Source organism: Amaranthus tricolor, chromosome 9, assembly GCF_026212465.1.
Source record: "Amaranthus tricolor cultivar Red isolate AtriRed21 chromosome 9, ASM2621246v1, whole genome shotgun sequence".
Lineage (NCBI taxonomy): Eukaryota > Viridiplantae > Streptophyta > Magnoliopsida > Caryophyllales > Amaranthaceae > Amaranthus > Amaranthus tricolor.
The window spans coordinates 27,988,477-28,003,533 of NC_080055.1; the positions used below are offsets into that span (position 1 = coordinate 27,988,477).

The 15,057-nt window shown below is 31.7% G+C and overlaps 2 protein-coding genes across 2 annotated transcripts; one reads left to right on the forward strand and one right to left on the reverse strand.

Annotated features, from left to right (window-relative positions):
* Positions 1 to 1,426: 1,426 nt before the first annotated feature.
* Positions 1,427 to 8,168, forward strand: LOC130824000 (glycosyltransferase BC10-like). The gene is made up of 11 exons (XM_057688863.1): positions 1,427 to 1,624; positions 1,725 to 2,053; positions 3,069 to 3,185; positions 3,287 to 3,387; positions 3,677 to 3,748; positions 3,857 to 3,944; positions 5,466 to 5,546; positions 5,738 to 5,779; positions 6,705 to 6,764; positions 6,968 to 7,114; positions 7,662 to 8,168. Exons 2-11 carry the CDS (start codon positions 1,763 to 1,765, stop codon positions 7,803 to 7,805), a joined length of 1,143 nt encoding a protein of 380 aa, XP_057544846.1. The 5' UTR covers positions 1,427 to 1,624; positions 1,725 to 1,762; the 3' UTR covers positions 7,806 to 8,168.
* Positions 8,169 to 9,084: 916 nt separating this feature from the next.
* On the reverse strand, positions 9,085 to 12,428 carry LOC130824001 (uncharacterized). The gene is made up of 4 exons (XM_057688864.1): positions 11,906 to 12,428; positions 10,693 to 11,096; positions 10,035 to 10,079; positions 9,085 to 9,435 (listed from the first exon to the last, which is right to left on the reverse strand). The coding sequence occupies exons 1-4, from the start codon at positions 12,310 to 12,312 to the stop codon at positions 9,308 to 9,310; spliced, it is 984 nt and encodes a 327-aa protein (XP_057544847.1). The 5' UTR covers positions 12,313 to 12,428; the 3' UTR covers positions 9,085 to 9,307.
* Between the last annotated feature and the right edge of the window lie 2,629 nt (positions 12,429 to 15,057).

Sequence of the window (15,057 nt, forward strand, 5' to 3'; positions counted from 1 at the left end):
CTATTTATATCAATGGAAAGTCAAAAAACTAATTAAAAAAATTAGGTTAAACACACATCAAAACCACTCTGGATTGAATGCTACTCTTTTGGTATGGTTTGGCTATTAATTAGTTAGCCTGTAGGTATAATCTTGTTGTTCTTAATAGCTGTTCTAATCATATTTCTACACATGGGACGGCACCGTATTGTACATCAATTTGGAATTTGTTCTCATTTTTTTTTTAAAGTTTAAATAAATTTTCATACTAAAATGAGGAATGATAAGAATACAGTATCGAGAACTATATCTTGTCTAAGTTCAATAATAAATAAAAGTTAAATATTATTTTTCTAAAAAGAATTTGATTTGGTTTTCGCTATCTTATACTCCATCTGTTTTTTTGTTTTTCCCATTTATATTTTACACAGTTTTCAAAGTAATTTTCAATCCTCAATATCTCTAAATACGCATTATAAAAAATATATAATGAAAAAGTATATATTAAGACGAATCTAACGAAGTCTTACATAGATATTTTATCATCTATATATGTTTTAAAAAATCATAATTAAATTTCTCTCTCCAAAATACAATAATCTAAACGAGAAGAACGTTAGGAAACGGAAGGAGTAGTTAAGATAAGAATACAATCTTATAGTAATAAATATATAATTTCATTTTTTTTCAACACTTGTAAACTTTTTTAAATTGAACACTTGTAACTTATAAGTTTATGCATAGTCTTTTTTTTTTTTTTTGAAAACTAAAAATTAACAAGCTTATTTTAAATTAAACATAAATACACGTACTTCAAACTCCTGTTATCTTCAATTATTAGTTAAATATTGGACAATCTTGATTGTTAAAAGGAAAGGGCAACTATTCATGACGTATATGAACTTATTTGAATTTCTCTTATGATTTACTAAGTACAAGTTATAAAATTATTTAAGAGCTAAAAAAGAAATAGTTACACCTTAAAACAGCAACACATTCACTAGGACCAAAAAAACTAAGCTAAAGCAAATTAAATAGAAAAAAAGTAATATTTAAAATAACAAAATACTTAAAATTTAATAATTTAACAAAAAAAACTTCACCTTCTGTAGACTTTGTTAAATTAAATATTCATTTCGAACAAATTTCAAAAAAGTATTCCAATAGTAATTGCCACATTTGTTTTATAAATAAATCGTATAATTGATAATAATAATAATAATAATAATAATAATAATAATATAAATTAAACAAAAAACTTAGTATTTTGTAATAAAATTGTTAAAAACTTAAGGTCGCCATTCTAACTAAAATATATTTATACACCACATAAAAATATAAAAACTCAAAATCAACATATTAAATTTTTGTATATTTTATAACCAAAATAAAATAAGTAGGTGCAAATAGTGTGACTAAAAAAGACAAAAAGGGAAATTGCTCATAAATCAAAATCTTTAATGAGATTGAGTTTACACAATTTGACATCCCAAATATTTCCATTTTTGAAAATCCTCCCAAAATTCTCAACTTTTTTTCTCTCTCAATCATCCTTTCACAATACAGCACGTATCACGGTGGAGATTGAAAATGATTCACATGCGTTCTCTTTCTATAATCTCCATTGATGAACCTTCACTTCAATGTAATCGTCATCTTTCTCTAACCTCATCTTCTTAATTTCTCTCTTTGATTTTCACAATTGATTGAATTTTATTGAAATTGAAAAAAAAATTTAATGGCAGGAACAGAAAGAGGAAGAATTTTACTTTTGAAGAAGAAGATGATGATGATGGTGACAAGTACGATTCCAACAACTACGATTACGAAAAGGAAATTGTTTCGCCATTGTTGTTTCTTTAAGCAGAACTTGAAGATTGTGATTTTTGTGTTGATTTTAGTTTGCGTATTCGGATTCTGGCAATTTCAGTATGAATCCATGTTTTCTTCGAATTCCTCGCGAATTTCTCGGCGTGTAGGTTCCAGTTTCTTCGTTGGTCCTCCTAAGATCGCTTTCCTGTTCCTCACTCGCCGTCATCTTCCTCTTGACTTTCTATGGGGTAGCTTCTTCGAGGTTTTTGTTTTTCGAAGAAATTGTTTAAATTTAATTATATTTTGGTGCTTGGTTTTTATTGTTTGATCTTATGATAAATTTAATTGCTTATGTCTAATAATAGCCTGTGTATTTTCTTTTTTCTAATTTAGTTTCCATTTTGGAAGTATATTTTTCGTAATTTTGTGCCTATTAATAAAATTGTTTCAATTTGTTATTTTTTTGAAAACTTTTTTCCGAAGAATTTGTTTGAATATATTCCTGTTTTATTGCTTGATTTCTATTGCTTAATCTTATAATGAATTTAATTGCTTTGATTAAATATTTATGTCTGATAATTGTCTGTATGCAATTTTTATTTTTTAGTTTCCTTCCATTTTTGAATAAGTTTTCTTAATTTTATGTTTATGAATAAAATTACTTCAATTTATAAGTTTCAAAATTTTTTCAAATGCTTGTTGCATAGGCAGGTTACTGCAGCTGCGTGATTTATCAAACTTCACTCAACTAGTTATTTAGGGCTTTCCTTTCATTTGAAGATTGTTTTCTCTTAACATATTGTGTAGATTGAAAATTTTCAAGGGTTTTTAAAAACAAATTGCATAAAACTGGTGTAGGGATATTTGATAAATAAAATTGATTGGATTATGATTTGAAGTTAATCTAGTAGTGTAATGCAATGTTGTAAAAGTCTTAAATTTTTATGTCTAATTCATGATTTACACATATTTTTTAAAATATTAGTTACCTACAAATCTGCAACAATCTCTTTGTTATTACAAGGGGAAGGTTGCATATATTCACCCTCAAAGCCCGGGGTAATGGCATGAGGTAGTTTCATACAAATGGAATATAGGACCGATAGTATGCTTTGTTGGAAAAGTATCCATTTCTTAACACAGAATTAATTTTAGTTTTGTGATTAGTACTATATACTTAAATAACTTAGAAAAACACTTTGATTTGGGAGCTTTTAGGATTTCGTTGGTTTAGATAGTGGGATTTGCTAATTTATTGGTGTCTGGAACATTGCCAGGAAGCTGATGTAGCTAGTTATTCAATATACATACACTCAGAGCCGGGTTTTGTGTTTGATGAATCCACTACGCGGTCTCCTATATTTTTTGGTCGGCAGTTGAGCAATAGCATTCAGGTTTGTGGTTGAGTAATGATATTAAACATTGTTTGTGGGTGGATTTTGTTCTGTTTGGTGGAATTTTTGTGTTTGCGTTTGATGAAGTAGTGGGGTGATAGGTAGCATGGGGCGAGTCGAGTATGATTGCAGCAGAGAGGTTATTACTCGATGCAGCACTGGAGGACCCTTCCAATCAGAGATTTGTTCTTCTCTCAGATAGGTAAAATATGCTACTATGTATTTAATGTACATAATGCCTCTCTACAGAGAAATTGCTAATGAGATGTAGCATCATTTGATTTTCTTTTTGCGTTAAGTATTATTTGTCCTTTTTAGTTTGGAATGTATTGCAATAGTTACTCCCTCTTCCCCTTTGAGTTTGCAACATTGTTCAAAACAATGTGAGCATTTTTTGGTCAATGGTTAATGTCACAAACTCAAAGAGATGGAGTAACGCCTTTGCATTCTATTTCACTTGTTTTCTAATTTGCTGATTTCGCTTATTGCAGCTGTGTTCCATTGTATAATTTTAGCTACATATATCACTATGTTATGGGATCCCCAAGGAGTTTTGTAGACAGGCAAGTTTATAATCTTTAGATACTTATGGTTTGTAAATTCTAATATGCATATTCAGTTCTGTGTCTGTTACGTTTAACTAATTATTGACAACATTTTCTTTGTGCTAGTTTTTTGGATAAAAAAGAAAAAGAACCTCGCTATAACTCAAAGATGTCGCCTGTTATAAAGCACGACAAATGGCGAAAAGGTTCACAGGTAATTTAGTCCTTGCCTTTTCATTTTGATTTAGTGCTGAAAGTTAATAGACTAATTGACTGGACTATAGATCATGTAATATGGACAATGAGTAGCCTTTAAAAGGAACATTTTGACTTACGATGAAGAACTTGTGGTGTGATAGAAGTTTGTGACTAATTTTCAGGATAACTTTTTTCAATTATTAAAATACTTTCTCTCCGGTTTGATCAATAAAGTTCAATTTGGTTTTTTCGGCCGCTTTTACCTTGATTAGGTTACTTGAATCATTAAAATATTTTTGACTAATTCCGGACAAAATGACTTGAGAGTCTAATGAAGTATTAATTAGGTGATAATGAACTTCATGTGCCCCACATTGCTGTGTAAGTCGATTGATCCATATATACTTAAGTAAGCTGATTAGCTTGGGCCTTGGAGTATTGATCATTTGGTCTGGTCAAAGACTTGAAGTCTTGCTGTAGAGCAATCTTTCTGCAATAAATTATTGAGACAGTACTGTTTATCATTCCCGAATTATGATTTTTGGGTGGCTACTACTTTAGAGGATAGATCTGAAGGATAATACATGGGGCCTCACTATGGATGGATGTGAATTTTTGAATCAATTACCTTGACAATTATGTACGATGTGGTGGTGGTGCTAGAGGGAGGGGGGTAGGAGGTTTAAATATGTAGTGAGTGAGTGTAAATCTTTGGTTTCAGAATTGGTTTATGTTGAATTCTCGTTATATTAATTTTAGTAGTTTGCATGGATTGGGTATTGTCACACCAACTATGAAGGAGAAGGAGTTGAAAACCTATAAGAGGTGTAATAATAAACAAGAATAAAAGATTAGTTTTGGGTTGATGTTAGCTGTACATTTCGGTTATTTTAGTTAGTTAGTTGGTTGTGTTAGGCCTGATGTCTATATATTGGGCCATATTGTTCTAGGAGAGGATTATTTTTTTACCTATCAAACAGTTAATAAACTTGGAGTATTGCAGACACAAAGGCTGCTCTTGTTCTTTCTTCATTTTCTTGCTGTTTTTACCTATCATCCTTATCGGCCGTAAATTCCGTTTCGTGACCGTTACCGCGATCGTGACCGAAACTGTATTTTTGCACTATGGGTTAAGGTTAGAAATTTCGTCATCCTTCAAAGTGTTAGCATACACGAGTTATACCTTTTGTTACACTTGCTTATTTGAGTCCAATGTCATCTGTTACTGGCACTACTCCTGAAATGACTTATGTGAACCGATTTGTGGTTTGGGTGTCGTACGGCAACCACATAGGTCTGTTTTTCAAATCCGTCAAGGATTTCTCTCCCTTATAGGGTCTTGCTTCGAAAATTCCACCGTACGTAAAAAGCTTTGAGGTTTTTGTTAGAAATCTTTAGGTTTTGTGCTAATAGCCTTTGTGGACCTGAGCGTTCAATCCAGTGTAATACATTTTTACTTGGCATTTTACTTTGTTGCATCCAGTGTTAGAAAAAAATCTTTGAGTTGTAGCTCTTCTTATTTTACTTGTCATTTCAGTGGTTCACTCTGATCCGGAGGCATGCTGAAGTGGTGGTTGATGATGAACTTGTTTTCCCGATTTTCAGAAAGTACTGCAAGGTACATATTTTGGATGATTGTTGATGTTTTTAGTACATATGCTGTGTGTAATTCCCTTCCATTTCTTTTATTTTTGCCTTTACTTTTCCTTCTTTTCTGAACTATTTCAAGTTAATATCATTTTTGTCTCTTTAGTATTTATAAGCAAATAGTCATAATTATATAAGCTCTCCTATTTTTGTGATTTGCAGCGACGTCCTCCGGTCGATGAGTCAAAGGGAAAGCTGAATCTGGTGAGTGCTTATGATAATTGATGTATCCTTATGTTCGGAAGTTAGAATTTCATGGATTAATCAGACTTTAATTTTTTTTCACCTTGAGAAGTCACATGTTTTTCAAGTGTTTTGGCCTCTATGTCTTAAAATAATTTAATGAAAAAAGTAGGATGGAATCTAGTTGATTACAGAATGGCATTTCAGCATTTGTGGTTGAATGTAACAGAAAATAACCTTTTGGGTAAGGTATATGTGGCTTTTGTTGAGTCAAGAGTGATCAAGATGAGTAATGAGTTGATATGTAGAACTTCAATAAAGTAAGTTTTAGTGCACGGTGCTTCATCTATGTTACTTGGTTTCTAGTTTCACATCAAGTATCCATGTTGAACCCTTAACTTTTTGACATTGGTTTCTCTGTAGCTTCAGTTTTGGCCAATATTATGAAACATTGAATAAAATAGCCATGTTGGACACATACTGATACTGACGTAAGTATCCGATTCTGAGTATAGCATATGACTTATCATCGGTAGAGTTGAGAGACCTTTTTCTTGCAATTGCATCCCATTACATCTAGACGTGGTCACTTGATAATTTGAGGATGTAATTTTTATATAAGCTGCATTGGATGTGATGTGCTGGGCACCCCTCTCCCTCCTTGGTCCTTTTAAAAAATCTTTTGCGGAGAGGGGGTGGTTGTGGTTTGGACCTTAATTCCTCAGCCATCTTCTGGAATATTCGAATGTCAATCACCCTTAAGTTCCTTTATGCTGTTTGTGAATTGCTTCTGCTACAGTGCCCACAATCTTGGATAAGCAATATGCAAATAATGATCTGGTGCATGGTGCACTTTTTTGCTGTTGCGTGTATGAACATTGTTTTCTTTTATGGCGCAGTATTGTCAGTTGATCTAATTTTGTCTTAATATTGCAATCAAATGCAGAAGCTCCAGAAACAACATAATTGCATTCCGGATGAGCATTATCTACAGACATTGCTTTCTGTAAGTAGCATTATCTTATCAAGGGGGAGAGTTTAGACTCTGCCAACTAAACGTTTGTGAACAGTTCCGTCCAACTTCTGAATGTTGATATTCAACCAGAAATGAGTGCTAGAAATTTCCTATATATTTGTTTCTACCACTTGTGAGTTGTAATTTATGAACCGACGAGTTGTACAAGTCTTTAATTGGTTGCTTCTAAACAGATGAAAGGATTGGAGAAAGAACTTGAACGTCGGACATTGACCTATACTCTATGGAATGAATCTGCCTCAAAAATGGAAGGGAAAGGCTGGCATCCTGTTACCTTCAGTTATTCAACTGCTACTCGTCAACGTATTAAAGAGATAAAGGTGTCCTATTGTTACTCTTTGTTTTTTCTTCTTCACGCATCATCCATCAGTGTGTAGAAACTACTAATCATAGAATAAAAACAAGGCCGCATCGTATCGCATCTGCCGCGTTGTAAAGGTTTTCAAAACAAACAAACTGATATTTCCAGCGTTGTAAAGGTGTAAAAAAACCGCGTATTAGGCCTCATTAAGGGATATCTTATGGTTTCGACGGATATTTAGACGATATGATAACTGCATTACACTCGTTACCGAATCAGCGCTCTGTTTCCGCGATCGCGATGTCCCTCTGTTTAGCACCTCTTGTTTATTCCCCAGATTACATAGTATAATCCAATATATTATGTTTTAGTATCTGAAACTGTTATCCTATTTACAATAATATACTTGATACACACCATTAATAGATTCAAAAAGATGTCTTCATAATAGAACCTGTCCGATCCTGTAGTGATGATTTATCACTGCTGAACAAGTTTTTTTGTACTCAACTCATTTGATTATATGACTGCTTGAGTAAGCTGTTTTGTTTTGTTCTTGTTGACAGGATATCAATCATATATATTACGAGACAGAGTTCAGAACGGAATGGTGCCAAACCAATTCCACCGGAGTTCCATGCTTTCTGTTTGCTAGGAAATTCTCACAAGGAGGTGCTATGCGGCTTTTGAGCGAGGGGTGGTTAGTATAATCATCTTTAATTTTCTCAAAATGGTGCTGTGATGTTCCTCCGTGGCTTCTGTAGATTTTCCAAGTAGCACGTCTAACCCTTACCTTATATTTGAAAAATACACGATCTTGGTAGCTGGCTATGGGTGGTATGATGGCTCATTTTACAAATACGATATCGTAGACAAGATTACCAATAGAAGCAATACTGTAACGTAATGAACCAACTATTGAGAATACTAGCACAAAGAAATCAGAACAAGGATTTAGGATGTAGATTATTGTTTTCTCCCTGATTAATTTTGATTTTACAATTAAATAAGTAGGGGTGTATCTGACTTTGAATGTACAAAATTTAATGGCATTTTTTTGATTATGAGTTAAACTTTTTACATGAATTACGTCAGCAAAAATTTCTGTGTTCCAACCTCGAGATGAGGTTCTCTCTGACTACAACCTCACGAACTCTTTTCATAAGGGTATGGTGTACCGTAATCCAATTCTCTGCAAACCTGATCACACCTTCTATGAGGGATATATTGGGTATGTTGATAATGAAGATATGATTTTTAGTTAATTGATATTTGATTGTAGTATATACTTTGCTGCTAGACCATCCCACCAATCAAAACCTGGCCTAAAACCTTTTACAATTATATATACCTTCATCTTCTACAAAAATCCAAACAACTTGGCCTCTCAAACTTCCTTGATCTCAATTTTCAACTATTATCACTATAGCAAACATGAAGATTGAAGATTATGGAGATTTTGGTTGTTCTATTCATCTTGATGGCGTTCTTCGTTATGCTTTCCTTTGCTCAAACTAAGTACAAGTTTTCGACTAAAGTTGATGAAGTCAACCAGTTGCAAGAGTTGATTCATACAAATGATCAAGCAATTTTGTCCATTTAAATAAACACCCTTCTTTTCATTCTTCTAAACCATGCGAATTTCTCAATTCAATGAGAGGTTCATCCATGATTCGTTTAAGTTCCCTAAAATGAAACATCAGCCTCATGATCCATCTAAGTCACGACGTTTCTTGCATAAGAAGAACCACGTTTCTTGCGTAAGAAGAACCATTATCCTCACGACTCATTTAATTTTTGGGTTCATTCCATCCAAAGGAACAAACATGTTATGGTCAAGTGAGCCCATGAGAATGGCAACCACAAAAACAATTGACATGTGATAGCTTTCCTAGGATATATCATGTTAATGGAAGTACCGGTTGGTTAAGATTGTTGCAAGGAAAGGTGTGTAAACTTTAAAGACCGATAATAATTTTAATTGTGAGATGTGCCTATCTACTACTAATTTTGATTGTAATAGTGAAAACATTAACAATTACGTATCAGAAATCACTATCTTTACTTACTCTCCTCATAAATTGTAGACATGTTCAAAAAATAATAAGGAATAAAGATATCAAAAATTGTGGGAATTTTTGTTTATACAACATTGATGCATAAATGCATGGGAGTAGAAAGTATATATATAGATATATTGTAGTCCATCAAACTAGAAAACTCTGTTGTCATTGGTTTGGACACCATGTGTAACAGGTGCTGTTGCTCTCACTTTCTTCAAGTACCATATTCCTGCTCCTATCCCTATTCCTCCTGCTACTGAAACTGCTGTCACTGTTCCTATTTCAAGAACACCCCATTTTTTAAAACAAATTAATTAATAAATATACAAATAGAAGGTTTTAAAACATTAAAACCAATTTAACAAAAAATTTAAGCTGATAATTGTAGTTTTGATCCATAATATGTTAATATCATATACTACCATATCTCGTCATGCAATAAGGACAAACCTTTAGGTTACAAGTGTGCATGCACCTTACTCCGCTAGAAATTAGGAGCGATGAGATTTAAATGCGTAACTTTTTGTTAAGTTGACTTTTAATAAAATATCAAATTAAGTAAATGGTTGAAAACCCAAAACATGCTATACTCATAATTTTTTTAAAACTATACTCTATAATAAGTTTTATTAAATATAATATTTATTTTCTGTTTTCTTAAATAGGAGAGGAAATAACCCACATATAAACCAAGGGAGGTTCACTACTAAACCAATTGGTAGTAATAAGTGTTACTTTTCAAGTTTATTACTAAAAATGACATATTATAACTCACATATGGATAATAATGACAATTTAACGGTTTAAGTAAAACACTAGCAATTAGCATAACACGGTAAAAATAATACTCCATGAAGTATTTCTCTATTAGATTACCTGCAACTGCATTAGGGTGTCCACTGGGTTTTTCATCGCGATGATCTGTCACAATTGATCAAAAGTAGTGGTGATGAGCCACTAGTGAGTACTTTTACTTATTTATAAATTATAGACTCAAAATTTGTTATTTGAATTGTAATTATACAAAACGAGCGAACATTATAGTCATCTTGTCAAATTCCTTAGAAAATGATTTGTTGGAGTTCGTAATTATCTTTAATTTACCTAAATTATCTTTGACCTAATCGGCTAATCCTACCTCTAACTCATTTTCTTCCCATCGATTTCTCGTTTTCATTTCTTCAAATATGCATCAATCTCGATCTCCTCATTTTCTTCCTTACAAATCAAATCCCCAATTAGATTGAAAATTTTAATTAAGTTTCTAACTTTAAGCAATTAATCAATTAATCCTAAATCTAAAAAAAGTTAGAGCTTGGAACAATCTTCCAAAAGAATAATTTTTAGGAACTTTTCTAAAACTTGAAAGTCAAGTAAAGTTTAACAAAGGAAAAAAGAAATACAATTAGATAAAGGCTTACAAGCCTAATTTTTGTAACGTATTAGGTGCTAACATCCATGACAAGTTACATTAAATTTCAAAGAAACAATAAACAATGAAAAATAAACAAATTAGTTTAAGCTTTAGACATACCTTTACAATACGTAGTAACATTCCTTTGTTCACACAAACATACAAAATCCTGGTTAGTGGTATCAAACCCACAAGTCCCGCCACCCTTAGCGCGGTCTTGGCACCGTAGGCAGCTCGATGTGAGTGGGACTTCAAAATCGACTCGAACGCCATACTCGGGTTCTTGGTCGTAGGGCCGCGAGGTGCCTAATCCACCAACGCTCTTCCAATGAACGCTAGTATAAGTAGCACAATGCTTGAGCATCATTCTTAAAGACTCAATAGCCTTAGGGTAGTAAGAGCAACAAGAGAGATCTCTTAAGGCTTTATTATTTGGTGCACATTGTGGGAAATGTCGGCATAAGTAACTTGCTGGATCACATGTTGTGTCACAACGGTCCGGGAACCTCTCGCAAAACATTGGCCTGAAATAAATATATTTCCTCTATTTTATTATACTCGCTATATTTGACTTTTTACGTAATTCAATGTGTTATTTTGATAATTTATATATTAAACTATGCACATTTAAAAACTATAGAAGTTAATATTATGAAAGTATGCGATAAGACGATTTTCTTACACATTAACTATAATATATAAATAAGCTTGAACGGTAAATAGTACCAACAACTATAATGTAGGAGGTATTTCTTACAAGTATTGTTACTTTCCATTATAAATTGAAAGCATCTAACATATTTCTTGTTCTTTATTTATAAATTAACAATGCTAATTTCGCCTCTTCATGCATAATTTTATAATACTAATTTTATAAATTTTTAATTTGCACTCAATATTTTCTGTTAATAAAAATTATGATAAGAGTCTGATGAGGGTTGGAGGATAGCAATAGAAGTGTTCACCGGTCTAAAATCAAATCGGACCTGAACAATTAGAACCAATTATCCAACTTAATTAAAAATACGAGTATTTTGGGCTAAAAGTATGGATGCACATTTATATATGACGTTAAATATTCCAACTAATTAAAATAAGGGTTAAATGTGATTAGAATACATGAGTGTTTTGTCACGTTGGATTGTAATACTATATTAAGTGACCAACTCAACTAAATAATAATTTACATCCTAATAAATATATATTAATACTCTATCGATCAAAATTCAAGACATGAGCAAATGATTTTAATCAGAAAACATTACACAAATTGAAGTATAGTGAATCAAATGCGACAAAAATGAGTATTAGCACAAGTAATAATAAAATGCACCTGGGTTTTATGATGACTTTATCAGGGCTGCAATTAAAGAAGAGATACTCATTTTGGTTAGACAATGAAAGATGTGTGCTACTATCTAAGCTAAATGGTCTAGTGGGTCTAAACCGATCCTCATCCTTACAATCCCACATAAGTGGATCCGACACTAAAATATGTGGATCCGAATAACTGATTGACTTAACCAGATACCGACCAGATGGTGTTCGGAGCTCCAGTACATTTCCGGAGCATACCAAAATGTGACGATAATATGGGCTACCACACCCATCATCTATGGTTAATGGGTAGTTTATAGCAATTCCTCCACATGAGTTTCTGCATAGTGTGGACTGTGATGAGACTAATTTAATATGGTATAATGGTATGATGAATGCTAGGATTAGGGTTTTGAGATCCATGGATCTAGTGAAATGTTATGGGTTTTTTAGTGGGTTGTGAGGAAAGTAGTTTTGAGAGTATGAATGTTTGAGATTGGGACAAGTTTGAGAAAATGAAGCAAAGAATCTATTGTTGTATGTGTTGTTCTTTGCTTTAATTTGTACTCTTTTGACACTTTTGGGTCATTTTGATCTTTATTCCAAAGTTATTGTTGCTAATTAAATTGTTGATTGTTATTATTAGTAGTAACTTTGTTGCTTTTAGTTTGTTTAACTTGTGCGAGAAGAAAACATATTGAGTTGTTTTTGTGAGAGATTGTTTTTCGGTGAGACGACCTTAAATAAAAAGCCCATATTTTCGTAGTGTGTAGTAGAAGGGTCAACTTATCCATGTAAGAGACTTGTCTGTCAATGAGACTGTGTCATATAATAATTTCTGCAAAATATTATGTATTCAAGGTAAGGTTACATAGTTTAGTATTCAAATTAATTACAAGCACAAAACTCATGTTTAGCATAGTTTGCACTCAAATAATTAAATAAAAGGGAGTGATTTTTAATATCACTAATTTTATCTTAAAAAATTTGCAAACGATATATGATTAAGAATAGTATATAAAAACAAAATTTAACAAATTATACAAACTTTATTTCAATATTATTTAATATAATACTTCTTGGTCCCTCTAAATTACCATTATACACAAATCAAAGTAAATTTTTTTTAATATTAATAATATTGTATATTTTTTTTATATTATTCTGTGTCGTTGCCATTTTATAAAATAGATCATACAAAATCAAGGGCGATTTTTCATATATCAATTATCAATTCTATGTAGATTATGGCTATATATGTTAATGTTCACGTAAATTTCAATGTTCTTTTAATTAAAATATTTGAGAATAATTTAAATAAGATTTTTGAAAAATATATAAAAGATAAAATATATTTATGTGTACTTGTTAGATTTATCTTATGTTTAGTTTTCTATTTTACATTTTTTATATTTTTTATTATGTATATTTAGAGATTTCAAGTATTAGCAATTGCTTAATCGGATCAATGATAAGGATAAAGGGGGAAAAGTTGCAAGACAAAAGGAATATATCTCAATGTCCATAAATTTTAGTAACAGAAAAATAAATATAGAAAAGAAATAGATAAAGTTGGAGAGATTAGATTCACAGTGATAATCATGGTGACAATTGAGTATACTTCCTCAATACCATAAAAATTTACGACATTTTCTATATAAATTCATTGATTTTTATGTTACTAATAATTTACACTTTTTCTCAATTTTCATCCACATATTTAAGTATATTTTTTTTATCTTTTTATAGAAAACACTAATTATATACTTATAACTAACACATGAGGTGGATATGTGGGCACACATTGATGGATCGAATTAGAAATCAAGAGTTTAGGGACAAACTAAAGGCAACCCCTATTTTTGGAAAAATGCGCGAAAATAGATTGAGGTGATTTGGACATGTACTGAGAAAGACTTTTGCCACCCCTGTGACGAGGGTAGAAAGCATTATAGTAGAAGATAAGAGGAGTCGGGGAAGACCCGGGAGAACTTGGGATGAGCAAATAAAAGTTGACTTACATATCCATGTTTTAGATTACTGATGTCCTCTAATATTACCTTTTGGTGTTCTTGCCATCTTGCTTCTCTCGTTTCTTTTATTATTAGTTTTTTGTTTTCTTTTATTTTGTAGTTGATTCAACTTATTTATTTTATTTATAGGCTTTTAATTTATCTTTTCTATATAGTTACGTCTTTTTATCTTTCTCGAGTTGAGGGACTCCTTTGGCCACGCTCTTCTTTATGGGTATGAGTTGCCGCCGTCTTTTCCTCCCCAGACCCTGTCCATAGTTTTTCTATGAGCGGAATACACTGAATAGGATAATGATAAAGAACTAACACATGAGATCGAGGGAGTACTCATAAATTAAAAATTAACCGAATATAAAAATTCAAAAAGTAACTTCATTACTCTCATTAGATTGCTAAATAATAGTGATAATAGGAAATAAAAAAAATAGTTAATACAACATTCCATTCTATTACCTCCATTGCTATTAAGTAACTTCCTTATTGAATGTAATTTGGAGGCCAGTATACAAAACATCACCATTCTTATTGATAACAAAAAGATAATTTCAAATTAATCATCAAAATAAAAAATATACGAAAAACAAAAAAATACTATAATATTTTAAAATATATAAGGGTGCTTTAGCTTGTCAGATAATTTTATCTTCATTTGATACAAATGGATGCTTAGGTAATGCCAGTGTTTTGTAAATTAGATGCTCTAAATAACTGTTAAAATCAATTGATCAAATTATTCATTTTAATTAGCCACCAACAAAACCAGCTATCAACCATTGTCAAATAACGCATAATTATCAACCCTTGTTAAAGTGAAACCAATGAACCAACAAACAGCACTGCAGCTCTCTTTAATTTCTTGACCATGTAAACCAACGAATCAAGGAACATTTTCCATTCCTTCTATCCTCACCTTTTTTGAATAAAACAGTTTCACGTTCTTTCTTTAAATACGTATAAGGTATCAGACGTAACTTATCTGGAAGCGATATATGATACAATTTCGTTCATAATTCTTCTTTTCGATACTCTTTCATCATCCATATCTCCATATAACTTGTGTTACCAATAGCATCAGAATTATGATATAACACCAAATGCAAATTTTCTATTAAATCCGCTAATTGCCAAGGATCAC